General features: G+C 46.9%; 1 protein-coding gene across 4 annotated transcripts in view; it reads left to right on the forward strand.

The window, feature by feature from the left end:
- The window catches only part of LOC143146164 (kin of IRRE-like protein 1), a 445694-nt gene extending 428795 nt beyond the window's left edge, over positions 1-16899 (forward strand). For all 4 annotated transcript variants that reach the window (XM_076310177.1, XM_076310180.1, XM_076310178.1 and 1 more), the window contains 2 exons: positions 13077-13307; positions 15880-16899. In XM_076310177.1, coding sequence (XP_076166292.1) covers positions 13077-13307; positions 15880-16220 — 572 coding nt within the window. In that variant the 3' untranslated portion in view covers positions 16221-16899. The remainder of the gene's footprint in view (positions 1-13076; positions 13308-15879) is intronic.
- The last annotated feature ends 221 nt before the right edge of the window (positions 16900-17120 follow it).

Genomic DNA, 17120 nt, shown 5'->3' on the forward strand with positions numbered 1-17120 from the left:
TCCCCTTTTTCTCATCTTCCAGCTCTGGTTGGATTCTCAGGGAAGTAGACGAAGACGACTCCCTAACCTCGAACTCGTGTTGTCCTGTCGTCGTGAGTTTCACAACCCTTTGGCTCTCAATGCGTCCAGAGAATTTTTTGCTCCACGCAACGAGCATCGAATTAAGGAAAGCAATTACAGATAATGGTCCCCACAGACCTCCGGAACCTTACGGTGGGGGAAGATATGGGTGTAAGGAGAGGGAAAAGAAAGCGAGGAACCCATCCGCGAGAGATACGAATGTACAGGGTGGTCGTTAAGCGACTGCACGCTTCTCCGTCTCTCCCTCTCCTAGCTCTGTTGCTCGTTCGCTCGTCCTTTTGGACATTAAGCCGTTTCCCGTGCGGTAATTTTCCCTAGGTCATTTTTGCCGCTCTTCTTGCTTCGTCGTTAACTTCACTTAGCTCTGTTTACCCCCCCGTCATTTTTCTTTCTCTCTCCGTTTCGTGAACCCTACTCCTGGTCCTTCTCCGGCTCGTGCTCTCGTCAGACGTCGTCCCGAAACTTTGCTCCGCTCCCTCGGCTTTTTCGCCCGGGGTGTTTTTTTTTTCTCTTTCTTTGCAACGCTTCCCCTTGTCAACCCGTTTTATCGTCGACCTCGCCGAACGCCGCTTTTTCCGCGACGTCGTCGTCGAGTATAATTCGCGTGGCGTCGTTTACCGATCCCCCGACCCTCTGTTCCTACCCACCGAATCGCTCGTGTAGAAGAAAAAAGGCGAGTTGATATTTTTCGCGACATCGATCCACCAGTTTCTCGTATTTGTTTAAAATATTTCCCGAGAGATATAAATGTTCGATAGTTTATCGATGAAATGGTAATTTTCAAAAATTACCAACAACGGTAACATTGTTCCAAAAGTTATAAGCATCGAAGTTCAATACACCTCAGTTCTTTAAAGAAACGATGCAAGTTGGGAGCACCGATCACAAGTGACCGCTGTGGAATACGTCGCGTTGAGTGAGTTGCATACCGTCGTGTCTCTCGCCCTTCTACTCTCCCAGAAATCATTCCCATAGAAAAACACAATCCACAACTACGATACATTCCTCGAAATTCGTTCAAACTCTGACCAGAAAACTAGAAATACTCGATAACACCTTCGGAAACCCCAAACAACGATAACATTGTTTCAAAGTTCGCAATGTAAACGCTTTAACCGTTTCAAACAAGTAGTATACCCCCGTCTATGGTCAGACAAGTAGTATGATCCTCGCCTATGGGCGGATAAGTAGTATTACCCCCGTCTATGGTCAGACAAGTAGTGTGACCTCTGCGCGTGGCCAGACAAGTAGTATTACCCCACCTGTGGCCAGGCACGTAGTATGGTCTCTGTCTACGGTCAGACAAGTAGTATTGCCCCATGTTTGGTGAGACAAGTAGTATTGCCCCGTCTATGGTCAGCCGTGTAGTTTGCGCTGCTATAATGGCTATAACATCGTTAAAAATCATCGCATTTTAATACTCTCGCGCTCGTTTGAAAGACAAATGTCTGCGCTATTCGACAATCTGGCCAATAATTCACTAACTTTTTTTTTAACGGACTGGAACGATTAAAGAAACGTTCGAAGTTCCCTGTGACCTTACGTAAGCATCACGGATGACCGCTACGGAATTCGTCCCGTCGATCGAGTGTGTCGTGCCTCGTTTACCACTCACCCCTCTCTCTCTCTCTCTCCTCCCCTGAATCGCTCGTGTAGAAAAAAAAGTGATCGGCGAGTTGATATTTTCTCGCCACATTGGCACGGACACAACTGACACGCGTTAAACAGATCGCATGGGTATCGTTTGTCGTTCCACCCTCACAGTTCTCCCGTGTCGAGTCGCTCGTGTGAAAAAAGTGATTGGCGCGCGCGAGTTGATATTTTCCGCGACTTCGACGCGCGGACGCACGTGACACGCGCGCGATGTTAAACAAGGGAGTCGCGTGTCGTCGCGGTTAACTGCGAAGCGACGACAGTTCGTTTGCAGGGGGGTTCGCGCGTGCTGGTTCGCGTGTTTACGCGTGTCGTTAGCGCAATCGGGGGTTAGGGGTAGAGGTGGTGGAATCGGGGGCACCGAATGGTCGACGTCAGGGTGTAATTCATCGCGCGCGAACGCCGATACCCAGTTCCTGCCCGTCGCGCTGTACATTACGTCAATTAAAGGCCGATCAAACCAACGCACGTTTCCGTTACACCGAAATGAAACATCGCGGTCATCGATGCTCGCGATTTTATCGCAGGATTCATCTCCCTTCCCCCACACCCTCTCCAGGTTGGATCCCGACGAGCGTTTCGATCCAAGTGACTACCGACGAACGGACAGGTTGGAAACACCAGTAACGACAATAATACGTATTTATTCCCAACGAGATTCGCGACGACGTTGAAAAGAAGAAAAGAAGAATACTAAAACATCGAGAGGAGAAGGAAACGGAAACGAAACGTTAACGAATGGAAGTAAAATTAAGCGTACAAAACGAGAGCTCGAAAACAACGTAACGAGAACATCGTGAAATAATAGAGAAGGCGGGAGGGAGAGGTAAAAAAGTGGAAGGTGCCGAGAATGAGAATAAATATTTAAAACGACAATTCCGTTGATAAGAAAGAGAAATATTACGAAACGAACTAAGCAGCGGGAGTATAAATTTCGGGGAAAATGGCGCTCGGGTATAATGGAAAAGAAAATTATAATAAGAATAATAGTTGTCGTTGGAAACGAGTTTCCAACTATTCGTTCGCCGAGTAGACGGGGAAGGAGGTGGGTTGGGGTATTTATGCACAAGGTGTATTGTAAATAAGGTGTATTGAAAATTCAAGGGTGTACGATTCTTCTACGAATTACGTTATACGGAAAATTGAAACAAGACATTTCCATTCGCTGGGAGACTAATAGTGGAAACGACGAATTGCGTGGACGATTATGACGTGAGTGCAGAGACAACGAAGACGAGAGTAGCGAGCTTCCTCGTCTGGCCCCGATCGCTCGTAATTTCGTCGAACGAAAAACGTCCTAGATTGCAGAGTACCGGCGGATACGTCGGGCACCGAGACAGACGAAGCAACGCGTCCTGATTGGCGAGTACGTGCCCGAACCGCAAATCCAGATTCATCCTCCGTTTCACCAGGTGACCCGCTCCGGTCTTAATACGCCGATCGATCGCCAAACGATCCACACGGATCGTTGTTACACTTACCAGCCGCTCCACGATCGATCCGAACTTCGCAACCCGCATCGAAAGAGTTCTATTTCGCTCAATTGTAATTAAATCTTCGCTCGGGAGGTTCGTTCGTCAATTTTTTCCGAGAGCCACGACAAGAGGTATGTTTCGGTGAAATTGTGACCGACGAGCTGTCTGCATGGGGAGTACATCGTCTTTTCAATTTCAAACATTTGAAATTTCCTTCAATAGTCTTTCTTTAAAATTTGACAATTTTAGAGCGAGTGTTATTAAAGAATTAATATTCTTTGGAGTGACTTTCTTTGGAAACTACCTACCCGATTAACTTAAAATTTCAATTTTATATTTAGAATATTTATTTTCGTATCTAGTAATTTTTCAGGGAACATCAAACACTCTTGGAGCAAAAATTCTGTGCTTTAATGTGCATGTACTGTGTCGTATTTAGATGTTGACCTGCGAAAGGAAAAAACGATCGTGTTGGATCAGACTTGTGAGTAAACCTTCGAAGCAAAACTTTCCAAATATCGACTGTTCTTTCGCCTCAAAAAAATCCCTCCTCGTTCCAACAAAGTTATCAACATTTCCACGATGATCTTATCTACGAGGAAACACGACCTTTAAACCAAGAAGGGCTTCCAATTCCATTAGAGCAACACGGACCCGCGGGCCTGTCGGATGGAAAACGATTATTATCGCCGTACAAGTCACCGTTAAGTCCTTAAGAAATATTCTCCGGTTGGCGCGTAATATATTCCAGGCGGAGTTTATATCAAGCGCGGCCGCGTTATCCGGCAATTCCGGCGGTAACCGTGGAAATTCCTCAAACGGTTTGGCCAGCGCCACCGTCACCGCCGTTCGTTGCGGGTAATGTTGCCGGAAGTATCATAACGACCCATTCTCGAGTTCTAAGCCCGTCTCTAAATACCGTCCCGAATTAAGCGAACGTAGCCACCGCCTTTGAATCGAAATCTTTCCACGATGTCCGTGTAATACCTTTGGTACCATTTTCGTTGACCAGGGGTAATGTTACCACCGACAAAGAGGACTTTTGTTTGAACAACGCCACGGATAGGATGCTTTACGCCCGGACACTTCCGTCCAGACACCGGACAGACCGAATACGGGCTTTCGAGGTGGCAATGAGGTCGGATGAAACTCTCCCTTCCTCCCTTGAAAATTGTCCTTGCTAGAGAAATAGAAATTTTCACGTCTCGGAATTTCGAGGGAGAGACTGCGCAAACGCGAACAAATTTCACAGGAATCCCCGTTCGGGAGAACACGAACGATGAACGACTTCCGGATCAGATTACACCGAGTCGTGAAATTTCTTTGCTACTCGTGCATCGAGTGAGCACACTCCGTTGGGAACAAGTACAACCAGGTCGTGGAAAGTGTTCCGAGTGGTAACCGGAAACGCCCTCGAGCCAAGAGCATCAACAGTTCGACAACGACTCGGACGCGATTCTTTGTCGGGCACTCGTGGCTAACAGAGTGGAGGACTTTTATCGAGGAGTTTGTTTACGGGGGATTTACTAACACTACTGGGACAGAAAATAATTTTTAACGCGTTCTAATAATTGTATAAGTTTACTATTAATTACTGGTGTTTTAATAATAATGTATGGCCTCCGATTTTTTGGAATTTAACTTCTTCCCTCCCTCGTTCCCTTCTCTAGGGTTCCCCTTTAACTGTAACGTAGTTTCCAAAACATTTCACGAATTCAAATCTTCGTAATTTTAGTCGTGTTATCCGCGTGCACGTGAATACAAACCATTGGTTCGTTGTATGTACTGTGCCGTGTTGAGAAGATGACCTGCGAAAGGAACTACGGATCGTATCGGGTCAGACATGTTAGCGGAGCTTCGAGGAAAAATTACTTGTCCGCTTGATCAAGTCTTTCCAACTCCTGGCTACTTTCCGGACAAATTGCGAGTCCTTCTCAGAAAAAAAAATAACAACAAATTCTTTGAGATTAAAGCGATCTTCCCCGCGTACTCGCAAGCATACACACCACGTTTCAAGTACCTATTTCGAGATCGTGCCACGAAACCACTGCCCCCGGATCGGAGACACGATCGGAGTTCAACCTTATCTCGAAAAGGCGTCTCGTCCAGGGGGAGGGGGTAAAATGGTTAAGGTAATTCGATGGATCGTAGAGTCCCGGGAATTAACTCGTGTCGCGTCGTCGGGGACTGAGAAAGCATAATTCGAATATCCGGCGGCAGTGTCGCGAGAGGACGAGCCAACCTGTACGCAAGGTACCCGAACAGTATAGAGGGGGACCAGGTGAGAGGGGTACAGGAATAATTTTCGGGGAAACCGATGGCTCGCGGCTATTCTACTTAAAGAGAAACCGAGAGACGAGAGAGACTCGAAGTCTCCCCTCTCTCGTTGGATACAAAGGGTTCCACGACACCGGTGGCATTCCTAAAGGGTCTAGCGGGAATGATCGAGATTAGGGTACCCCGAGCCGGAAAATGTTTCGAGCCTTCGACGAACGGGCAATTCCCTCGATAAGCGTTTATTATGAACGAGAATCTCAAGATTCCACGTCGCCCTTGGCTCGTTCCCTTTTCTCTGTGCCCCCTTTCGAGGGCACCCTCTCGATTTCCCCTGTAGCAAGATTGTGTCCCCCTTCTGGTAATTGCTCTTCGATTTTACGTACGTACACACGACCTTCCATTGTTGCACGCGAGCGTTCGAGCTCTCCTGTGTACATACCCAAGTGTTAGAAGGGGGAGGGACAGAACCACAGAGAGGGGGAACAGCAATCAGTGACGAACTCTCGAGACTGTTCCGGCTGATTGCAATTAAGAGGACACCAAACCACCATCGACGTCGCTACTTGACCACCCCGTATTAGCATCCGGAGAATCGCGTACCTCGTAAAAGGGATCAACCTTCGAGGTGAAACGCAGACCACTCGAGAATCGACGTTCCAGTAACGGGAGAGGGAGCAGAGGGGAAGATTCGTTACATCGATGCTCGACCACGCGCTTTCAACGAGCACACGAAACACGCGTGATGGGAAAATAGGTACGAAACACGCACGATTTTGGAACAAAGAGATAGAGCTCTAGATAGAGCTTTGACTAGAGCTTTGGATACATCTGTCCTTTATCCAAGGATATCTACACAAAGATACACTGATCTAGAAGAGAATGTAAACGTTCGATTCTTATTTACACGATCTTTTTCTATAAGAATCTACCGTCTGTTTAAAATCCCCTCGTGAAGATGCGCCGAAGAAATTTTCCTCCCATGTCCAATGGTCGACGTCGTTCGTCTTTCGGGGATACTTTTAATATCTTCGCTTCCGAAGGGACGGGTGTAATTTTCAGAACCGACGTCGTCGTCCGCGTCGGCTCCTAATCCGGGCCGAGAGCGATCGGTCACACTGGAGGAAAAGAGAGACCTCTCGCGTGAGCGTTTCATTAATTGAAAACGGCTGCCGTGGAACGTAAGTCGCCTTAGCCTTGGGGACGGACAGTGTAACATCGATTCGGGGTTAGCCTTACGTTCGAATTAATCCCGCCGAGGCCGAAGTTAGATCTGGCTCCGGCTAAGCCGGGCTTTTTGGTGACTTAGTCAACCACGTGACACCGCACCACCGTCTTACTTGCAACCGGATATACCCACCCCCATACGAGGGGCACGCTCCACCGAGAACGACTTCCCCTTTCGCTGCTGGCTCGTTCGTTCTCCCCTCCTTCGAGAAATTCTAACGTTCGTGGACCATGGATCAGGATGGTTCATCGAATAGAAAAAGAAAACAATGTTTTTTCCAAGGACGTAGCAACTGTCGAGGAATGATCGAGGAAGAAATCTTTCGACAAAGTTGCTTTGATGAAGAATCGTAATCGTTATCGTCAGTGCGTTGGAAAAAGAGAAGAAATCTTCAAAGACGTTGGAGTGAAGGAAGACGTCAAGGAAGAAAACTTCCAACGACGTTGCCTCCGCGATGAATAATAATTTTTACTCTCGCGTCGGCGTGTTGGAAGAAAAGAAGAAATCTTCAAGGACGTTGGAGTCAAGGAAGAGATCGAGGAATAAGTCTCTCGATAGCGTCGCTTCGGACGATAATTTTCTTCGTCGCGCTATTCCGGATTAGGTGGTTTATAAAGGGAAAAGAAAACAAAACCGACGAAATCTTCGTCCCAAGGAGGTTAAACTCGTCGAGGAAGAGATCGAGGAAGAAATCTCTCGATAACGCCGCTCCCACGAAAGATTGGAATTTTTATTGTCGCGCCATCTTGGCGGGGACCAAAGAAACGGAACTCGAAGAACGGTTCCGTAGATCTGTGTCTTTCGGGAAGATATTTTTTCTCTCCCCACCCCCACCTCCCTCTCCTTCAGCTCAGTTGGTGGACGAGAAGGTAGAGAGAAGCGGACCGAGGGTCTTCGCGACCTTTCGCGTTAAGACCGATTAGCGATCTAAACTTCGATGAACTCCCGAGTTCGGGAGCCCGCTGGGATACGCGATCTCTACCATCCCCCCATTGGTTGGCTCTCTCTGGGAATCCCGTTAGACCATCCACGAGGATCGACGGTATAAGGACCGGTTTATCTTTAGTGCCCCGCCGCCAGACGTTTTCTTCGCGTGGAACTCGATTAAACTTCCATTGCAACTTTTACGAGACATTGTCGAGGCTTAGGAGAGGGTATACGATCGCGAACCGGTTTTTCCCCCGCGGGTACGATAAAAGGGAACTCGTGATCTGCTAATAACCGACGATTGATTGAAAAATATTCGGGGAAGCCCCGTTGCTTCAAGGAAGAGAAACTATATCCCCGTGATTTAGGTGAATACCGAGATGTCCCGAAACGTGGCGCGCGAAATATATTTCCATCCCCCGCCATTTGTTCCGTGGGGTAGTGGAAGCATCCACGGTGCAACTTTAACGAGAAAGCGTCGGCACTTTCGAAGAATATACGGTTCGAGAACGACGATGAAGCCATCGCGGGCTAAATCGCGGTAATTAATTGGAAAATTATCCTCGCGACCTAACTACCTGCCGCGGACCGGAAAAACCGTTACATCGATAGTGGAGAGGTGTACAGAGGGCTTAGAAAGGTCGATGGAGCGCGCGAGATCGTAATTTTGGGAAAATTGAACGAAATGATGGATTAATATTTTTTCACGCGTGGCGAAACTTTTTCCAGGAATTCTATAATACTCGGTTTGAGTGGAATTGTCCCATGATGATCAGACACTGAACAGCATGGTATAAAGAGTGCTTCTACATAATCGTCACGATCTAAAAGATGGTGAATTGTGAATAATAAAATGGTGTTGTCACCAAGTCGATTGTTGCGAGATTGTATATATTTGTACTCTGTCTAGTGGATGTAAACAATTTAAATATAGTAAAGTCTGTAGAAAGCCGATTGTATCAACGGTAGAGGAAAATTTACAAACATCGATGGTCGAGTAGAACTGCCCCCGTGTTGGTCAGACGCATTAGCCAAGGCTCGGGCGGCCGAACATTCGAACTCGATTATCCGAAAACGAATCACCGTGTCCAAAAATTGAACCTTTTCGATACATTCGGGCACATGGGAACAGCAGCCACGTACCCTTTTCATTAAGATACGTTCGACCCGTCATTTTCACCGGACGTTGCGTAATTCGGATTAACGTTATTACGACTAGCGCTAATGCTATCCTCATTACGATTATTGGTATTATTATTATTATTGCCGATTAATGTCCACCAATTTGGCCCCTTTGCGTGCAATTCGTAAATAAACATGTTACAATAACACCGAGGATAAATTGACATCCGACCTATGGTCGCGAGAAATACTGCAACGACTTTATCACAATCCACAATCCTTTTTGCAAATTTACCGTATCGAGTACAAGATGTTCAAATTGTAACAAACAATCGTTATTATTCTCGAGATCGCTCGAACGGAGTTGACGTTCCTGTCGTTTGTTATTTTTTTTTTCAACGTTGTTATCATTTTACATCCTTCGAGGATATTGTTCCCGGCCAATAAATCCATCTATCCATCTACCCAACTCCGGGACTAAAACCTTCTTGACTCGTTCGCGCAGCTCCGTGTTTTTACGAGAACTTTTACGCCCATCCCGAGGACTTTCCTGTCACTCACGCGCGCGCTCATATATTCCACCGACGCTTCTCGAGACCCTAGGTAGATCCTTCTGTACGATCCGTAGATCCTGCGGCGGCATCTGAGAGCGATAGCACGCGAGACGCCGATAAAACGCAAGAATCTTTCTAACCGTGTCACTGGTAAACGCGAACAATCGCGCTTCCCGCGATTTTTCCATTTTTTCCCCGTCATTGTTGTTCTCAGTACTTCGAGTCGAACCTACGGTGAAGATCGTTCGTTTCGTTCGGGTTCCCGGGCTCGATCTTCCGGGGATTCACCGCCAACGGAATTCCCGGTGCACACGGCGAGGTAAACGTAATAGCACGCGTGGCGTTGAACGTTCCTTAGGTTATGGTCCGTAGCAGAACGGTACGGTACTCAGGGTGGCTGATTAAACCCTGGATTTTATGGGCATTACGCGTCCGGAGCCAAAATACCCGGCCTGTGTAAGTACACGCGCACACTCGTCTGACCGCAATCTATTTACATGCATAAATACACCTGTACTATGCACCACACCTGTACGTGTTGTGTGAGAATGCTGTGAAACGGATATTTTTTATATTGGTTGCAAAAGACGCTTGTATTTACAAGAGGGTGTCTTACACTTACACCTACTTTGTATCCAGTGGCGTAGAAAATATTCGTAATGCAATTTACACGATTTCGAAGAACCTGTGTCTCTCTAGTTCCGTGGTGTTAAAATTCTTGTTCCTTGATTTGTGTTCAAAAATCGCCATTTTGAAACCGTTGTTCTTTCGAACCCAAAGCTGTTGTGGCACCATATGTGCCATGAATTGATCAAGCACCGACTGAACTTTTAACAAACTGACGCATTCGGATTCGTGCATCACGAATGTCACGTGCGCGAGAAAACGCCTAGAAGTTAAGAATTAAACACGTTTCGCCACGGATGTACGCTAACGAGTACGCTCTGTCCTACTTATACTACCGTGCAGTGGAGCACAGCTGGCCAACTCGCACTGGAAGAAAACAGTTTTGTTAATTATCCGACGAAAGCAGCAGGTTCGGTCCCACGCTCGGGCACTATCGACTAAAACGTCACGCGCGAGAATTAACCCGAAAGATTCTTCGTTCTCGTTCTCTTTCGTTGATTGCGACCATCTCCGAATCCTATCCCTGACGAATACTCTTCCTTTTTGATGCCTTCGCTGGAACGAAGGTTCTTCGAACACTGGAAACATGGCAACCGCGTAAACAACGTTACAAAGACGTTCTGACGTTGTATAAGTTGACTTGGAAGATTGTTCGACTGAAAATGAAAGACCATGTACTGTGCTCGACTTGCAAGAAGTCCTACGAAAGGATTATCTACTGTGCGAAGCTTAGAAGTTGACCTGCGTAAGGAATTACGAATCGTATCGGGTCAGACATGATAACAAATATTATTCGACACTGTCCACATTTCCCTTACACATGGTAGTAGATTTCTCTCAATCCAGAAGTCATTTTTCGAGCTCCCAACTATACTTCCTTTGTCACACCCAATATTGTAACCTGTGACTTCTTCGTCAATAATACGTTACGGCTGAAATTGTCAATGGAGGTGGAACTACTGCGACCAATGGAGAGCCGCATTCCTCAGACCGGTCATTTTCCATCTACGAACAGTACATGTGAAGATTCGAATTGAATTTTAAATTCTATTTACTGTATTTACAATACGGAAATCGTGTCCTCGTTATTCTTGGGATTAATACCAAGCAAAATTTCCTGCTGAAATTTTCCTTAATTATCAACGCACGAAGAATTGAACCTCAGTCCATACGGCCACCCAGAAGTCCACGCGCGGCCGGGCTCGCGGAAAAGTTTCCTCCAGCTTCTGTATACGGTTTACCGCGACTCGCTCCGACCGTAAGAGGAAAAAAGCAAAAAAAAAACATGGCGGATGGTAAATAGCCACGGTGGGCTGTAAAGCAGTCGTTGCCTCCGCGGCGTGACACACAGTGTGGTTAATCCTTCGCTCTAATTTGCGTTTCTTCGTACGCGCTGGCTTTCGCGACGGATTCTGGCCGGGTCTGAATATGACAAAATGAAGAAAAAAGTAAAAAGAATTTTAAAAAAAGGAAGCCCGGTCTACGGGGCGTATACAGTGGGTGTTTCCTAACGAAAGAACACTCGACTTGATACCCCGTCACGGAAAATAAACGTACCGTCCAAACTGCCTCCTTGTACAAGCTTGCATAAATTACTCAGAAGTCGACCCAGATCCGGGCATCGCCTCTAATCAAAGTTTTTCAATGGAGTTGCGAGCTTTGGCTGGGGAAAACGAAAGAGAAACGGAAAAATTCTAACGAATGAAAAACTCGGAGGACGGTCGCCAATTATAAAAACTACGACGGTCTCCAGCCTCGAAAAATGTTTCTCGCACATTTTGCGCGTGTCTTTCGTGCTTCGCTTTCACCGAGTTAACCACTCTTTGTGACGTCCGAAAGAACGAGCTTTTTTCACATAACGAAAGATGAAAGTTGAGGTTCACTTTGTCGATTCTAGATACCTTCGAGACCCTAGGACATTCAATGAACAATGTGAACGTGAATCGTGAATTACTAAACGTGTCTGTCTATTTCTCGCTCCTTCTATTTACGTTGCTCTTAGACATTTATCGTAGCGTTACATTTATCGTAGACATTTACCACTATTATCTATTGTTCAAAGACTCCTCATTCAACTACACAGAACCAGTTGAAGCCAATAATGCTTCCAAGTACTAATGCAAGTAGAAGTATCCATCAATGACCAGACACGTTAGACGAGTCAATCGAGCGCGTACCTGTTGAATCTTGAGCGTCATTTCTCTCGTAAACCAGAACTCGAAAGAAACAATATTATTATATATTTTTTATTCATTTCTTAGCCATTTTATCACCTGTAGCACCAAATACTCAACCTTCTATGAACAAAAATGAACTGTTTAATGGAAAATACTTGACAGTCTCACTTACATAAGATTTTGTAAGGAAACTGTTGAGTGCAAAGTTGCATCGTGTGGAAGCTCACATCGTACACATAATAATACACAGTAACGGTATACGATTCTATTCCCATTTTTCCATGATATTCGTGTACAGTACAAAAGAAAAACAAATTCAACTTACAAACCATTCTCATCTTTCTATCTGGAGTACACGTGAGATCTTCCAAGTGCAAAGTGCATTTTGCAACAAAGTTACTCACAGCGAGAAGGTTAAGGGAAGCTTCTACGAGCCTCGACAGCTTCCATCTGCCGTTGGGCGTCACGCGCGCCCAAAAGACCGGAAACAAGAACCCGCGACAAGAAAATCTGTCGGTGGTAATCGCGCCGCCGGGAATTATGCACGCGCCGGTGGTATCGCCGCGATACTAAAACGGTCTCTCGAAAAGCTTGTCCGAGCGGGGGTTCATAATGATTATTATCGCGCCATTCGGAACGTCCCGCGGTTACCTGTTTATTAATGCACGGATATATTACGATTTATTCGCTCGGCGAGGCAACGATCGCGCGATTATTACAAGCCCCGTGCATCGTTTAATTACGGTCGTGATAATATTAAATAAATTACCATTGTTCATTTGTCAATCCCCAGTTCCTCGTAAATTTCATCGGGCCCTGACTGAAACTACGCGAGCGCGCGGAATTTGTTAATTACGCCGGTCGTTTAAGCGCCGCGCACCGCATAGACCGCCATTGCTTAGCATTCTACGGCCACTGGCCGAGCCTAAAGGGGAAATTATGTTTCATGGATTTCAAGGACAAGACGTGGGGATCGTGCTGTCGCCGCTGATCGGCGTAGTTGTAGGCGCCTTGGTCACCCTGGTGCTGATCATCCTGGTAGTGGTGGTGCGCGTCAGACGCGAGCGAGTATCGAAGCCGCGACACGAGAAACCGGCAGAGCTCAGCGAACTACCGGCGCAACAGTATCCGTTGCAGAACCCTCAACAGACCGTGGAAACCGACCCTGACGTTATCCCGAATAAATTCGGTAAGTGCTCCCGGAGACTCAGCAAAACTCGTCTCGTTATTGATCGACCGAAGCGGAACGAGCCACCATCTTTTTTTTTTTTTACTGGGGTAATCCCGCGTTGAAAGCAACGGGGAGAAAATTTACGAAGTATTCTCTCGATTGGAGCTGTATCCGACCTATTCGATATGAGCACTTTTCTGTAATCTTTGTTTCACTTTTGTTTCGCGAAGGCCAGGGCTAAAGGGAATGGGAAGTAGACGCATAAATGTCTCGTTTAACCTTTGGATGTTTGCTTTATCGTTTTGCACCTCGCTGTGGGTAAGGAAAAACGAGAAACTGAGTAATAGTGTCTCCTCTACGTTAAGCAGCTCGCGCCGGTCCCGAACTGCCTGCTGTCATCGAGAAGGTAGCGTGCGCTTAAATTAACGCATTCTTCAGTCCTGGATCGCTATGTGCAATCTTTCGGAATCTTGAAATCACAGAATCCGATGATAGTCGGCAAGTTAGAGTACCGTGAAATATATTCGGGAAGAAACCTCTACTCGTTAAGAGGCAATTCTAATTTTTTCCTTCAAGGGATAATCCTATCTAACTTTTGTCTACCTATTCGTATCGATTAAAATACCGTGAAAAATATTGGGGACTTTGAAAACCAGTACTTCGTTAAAAGTCAATTCTATCTAATTTTCTTCTTCTTCGAGATATTTCTATTCAACTTTTTTTCATCTATCCGTCGCGTTCTTGGTTCCACTATTGCTCGTTAAATAATTACTTTTCCCCGTGTGCAAGGGTACGGAAAAGAAATTTATTCCACACCCTTCGCCGATTTTCTCGCGTCGATTATACCCGACGATTTACTAGAGACTGTCCCGCGGTGTAAATAACCGATCGGCGAGTCTGGATTTTCAAATAATGGACAGGAAACGTTTTCGCAACGCGCAGTTAATCTAATTGCCCGGGCACGATTTGTAGTAGCGGGGTGTATAGATTTTATTCAATTACCGCGGCTTACACGGCTGCAACGACGCAGCAACAACGATATTTCATCGGAACAAAAGAGATCGCGACCGATGCCCGAGACACGTCGTGTAAAAACATTTTCGCCGCTCCCCGAATCACGTACACGCTTCGTCGAAGCGAGAGCGGGCTCCGATCCTACGCGCGCGAACAAAACGTTGAATCGATAGCCCTTGCGCGTCTTCCTGGAATATTCGTGACGATCTCCTTCGCCGCCACCCCCCTACCTTGCCGCCGTCTCCATTTTCACAGTCGATTCCATTGTGCGTTTCTATCGACTGGGAGGTGCACTGGGGTAAAAAAAACGCGATCGATTAGGGAGAGCGAATGAAAAAGTTCCGATAAAGGAACACCGGAGAGTACTCGCTGGGGAACGTTGTTGCTGACAAACTCGAGCCTCGTGAGTTTAAGAAGTCGTTTCGTGCAGATAGCTTCTTTCAAATGTGTTTACGCGAACGCTGAAAACATTCCCTAACATACTATCCGCGCAATTAAGAGGGAGCACCTTTTCAAGAGAGTTTACTTTGTTTTTTAAATTTCTATCGGTAACGATAACAACATTCGTCCTTTTTTTAACCGATCAAATTTTATTCGATTCGGACTAGCGAAATTGAAAAAATCTATTTCGCAACATGACGAGAACATATGGGTAGGGTTACAAGAACGTTTGTATCTTCTATACGGGTTATTATTCTTTTATGAAAATTGGCGCAAATATTGTTCAATATATGTACTTTTAACACACCTACGAGACATTTGTATCAAACGTTCCAGATCGTTGCAAAAAATTCCCAAATGTTAGCTGTCTTTCTCTGAAGATGTTTCTCCGGTGAATTCTCTACTTTTGTTTTATAATATTTAAACCGTCGTCGTTCCACGATAAAAATTTTCCATCATGTATCGAGCTATCGTTCACTCCTTTGGAAGTATTCTGTACGATCCTGTCGTACAACGTCGATGGAAAAATGCGATATTCCGATGACGCAATATCGGGAGAATACGCGGAATACGATAAAGCTCGTCAAGCCGATTCGCGTAACTTTCTCCGTGCTTCCTTCGCGACATCTGATTGCACTAAAAGATATTTCCATCCGCCTACAGAACATTTCACGTGATATGCCGGGTACCTATAGAAATAATTCCCCGTAGAAAAAGTAAATCGAATAACGAGAGAGCAAACAAAATATCGCATCCTCGTAATCGACGAACAAAGAACTTCCTGCGACGTAGCATCTGTATGCATCCATTCTATCGCAATGCAGTTTGGTTATAAAAAATACATCTAGACGTTGAAAATCGGGCTGATACTTTTCACATGTTCATTTTCACACGGGGTATATTTTTTCGAGGGATTCACCCTAATGGAGTTCACGGAGTTCGGAAAGAGCGCACGAGGAATGAGGTTAGGGGCGATGGGAAGGGGTGGTGATGGGGAGGGGGGAGGGGTTAAAAAAGCGAGGAAAAAACCGCGTTAGGTAATTGTCACAGGGGTGTGAGAGTGACAGTGGCCGTTTCGCTTCATAACGTTCCCAACGAATCCCCAAAAGAATCGTCCTACCGTTGGCTGTTGCAGAGGGTAGTCTGGTGGAAGTGAGCCCGCCGAGTTATCCGGGTGGATATCCCCCGGGACACTGGGTCACGCCCGGACCTACGCCAAGCATAGACGAGCTCTGCCACAAATTCACGGGAAGACCGACGGAGCTGAGGTTACCATCGAGGAGCACGATACCGAGTTTGCAGAGCATGCCCGTGACGGGAGGGATGACAAGTGCCAGCCAGGGTGGCGTGGTCCTTGGCGGGCAGGGTGTCATCGTCGGCGGAGGCCAGGGGGTCGTCGTCGCCGGGGAGTGCTTGGACGGGGAGGCGATCAAGCGACGACTCATGGCGAACAGACTTCCGGAGAGCTGCGTCTAGACCACGGGTGACCTGGAGGGTTCATCGCGAGGAGGAGCTAGCATGCTGGTAACTTCAACGAGCTGGGGCTCCTAGCGAGCTGGTACCTTTGACGAGCTGGTATCTTTGGCGAGCTGTTACCTTTGGCAAGATGGTACCCCTGGTGACCTGGTACCCCTAGCGAATCGATATCCCTAGCGAGCTGATACTCCTCGCAAGCTGGTACTCCTAACGAACTGGTACCCCTAGCAAATTGATATCCTTGCGAGCTGGTACTTCTGGCGAACTGGTACCCCTGGCGAGCTAGGTGATCCCTAGCGACCTGGTGCCTCTGAGGAGCTAGTACCTTTGGCGAACCGGTACCCCTAGCAAGCTGGTACCCCCAACGAGACGGTACCCCTTTGAAACAGTCAATAGCGGGACGAACGATGAGAGTCATTTGCGGCGAGTCGACGCTTCCACGACGACGCGGAAGCACCGTCGCGTGAAACGACTCGCAGACAATCCACTGTGCGTTATCGTTGCGAATCAACGCGGGGTGTCGTTACGCGAAACGGGCGTCCTCGATTCCATCGAGGCGAGTTACTCCCGCGCGTTTCAGATTCGTTGCGGAAAAGTTTCCGCACTCGAGGAACCCCCCAGCGTCCGCCGAAATTGTTTTGGAAACGTTTTCTCGACGTTCGGATGGGGGTAGGGTGTAGAGGGGGGCCGGAGTTCTTTTTCTCCGAGCCAAACGCGAGGAAAGGGGGCAGCAGGAAGGGGGAAGAAGAATCGACTGGAAAAGAGTTAGATGGAAAGTTGTTCGGGCTCTCGAGTTTCTCCAACTGGACAGGAAAGCGCTCCGAAAGTTGTGTTCTTCTTCTGTCTTCGGTGTAACTTTCGCCCCGCCCTCCTACTCCCCTCCTCTTTCCCGAGCGACTC

Source organism: Ptiloglossa arizonensis, chromosome 4, assembly GCF_051014685.1.
Source record: "Ptiloglossa arizonensis isolate GNS036 chromosome 4, iyPtiAriz1_principal, whole genome shotgun sequence".
Taxonomy (NCBI): Eukaryota; Metazoa; Arthropoda; class Insecta; order Hymenoptera; family Colletidae; genus Ptiloglossa; species Ptiloglossa arizonensis.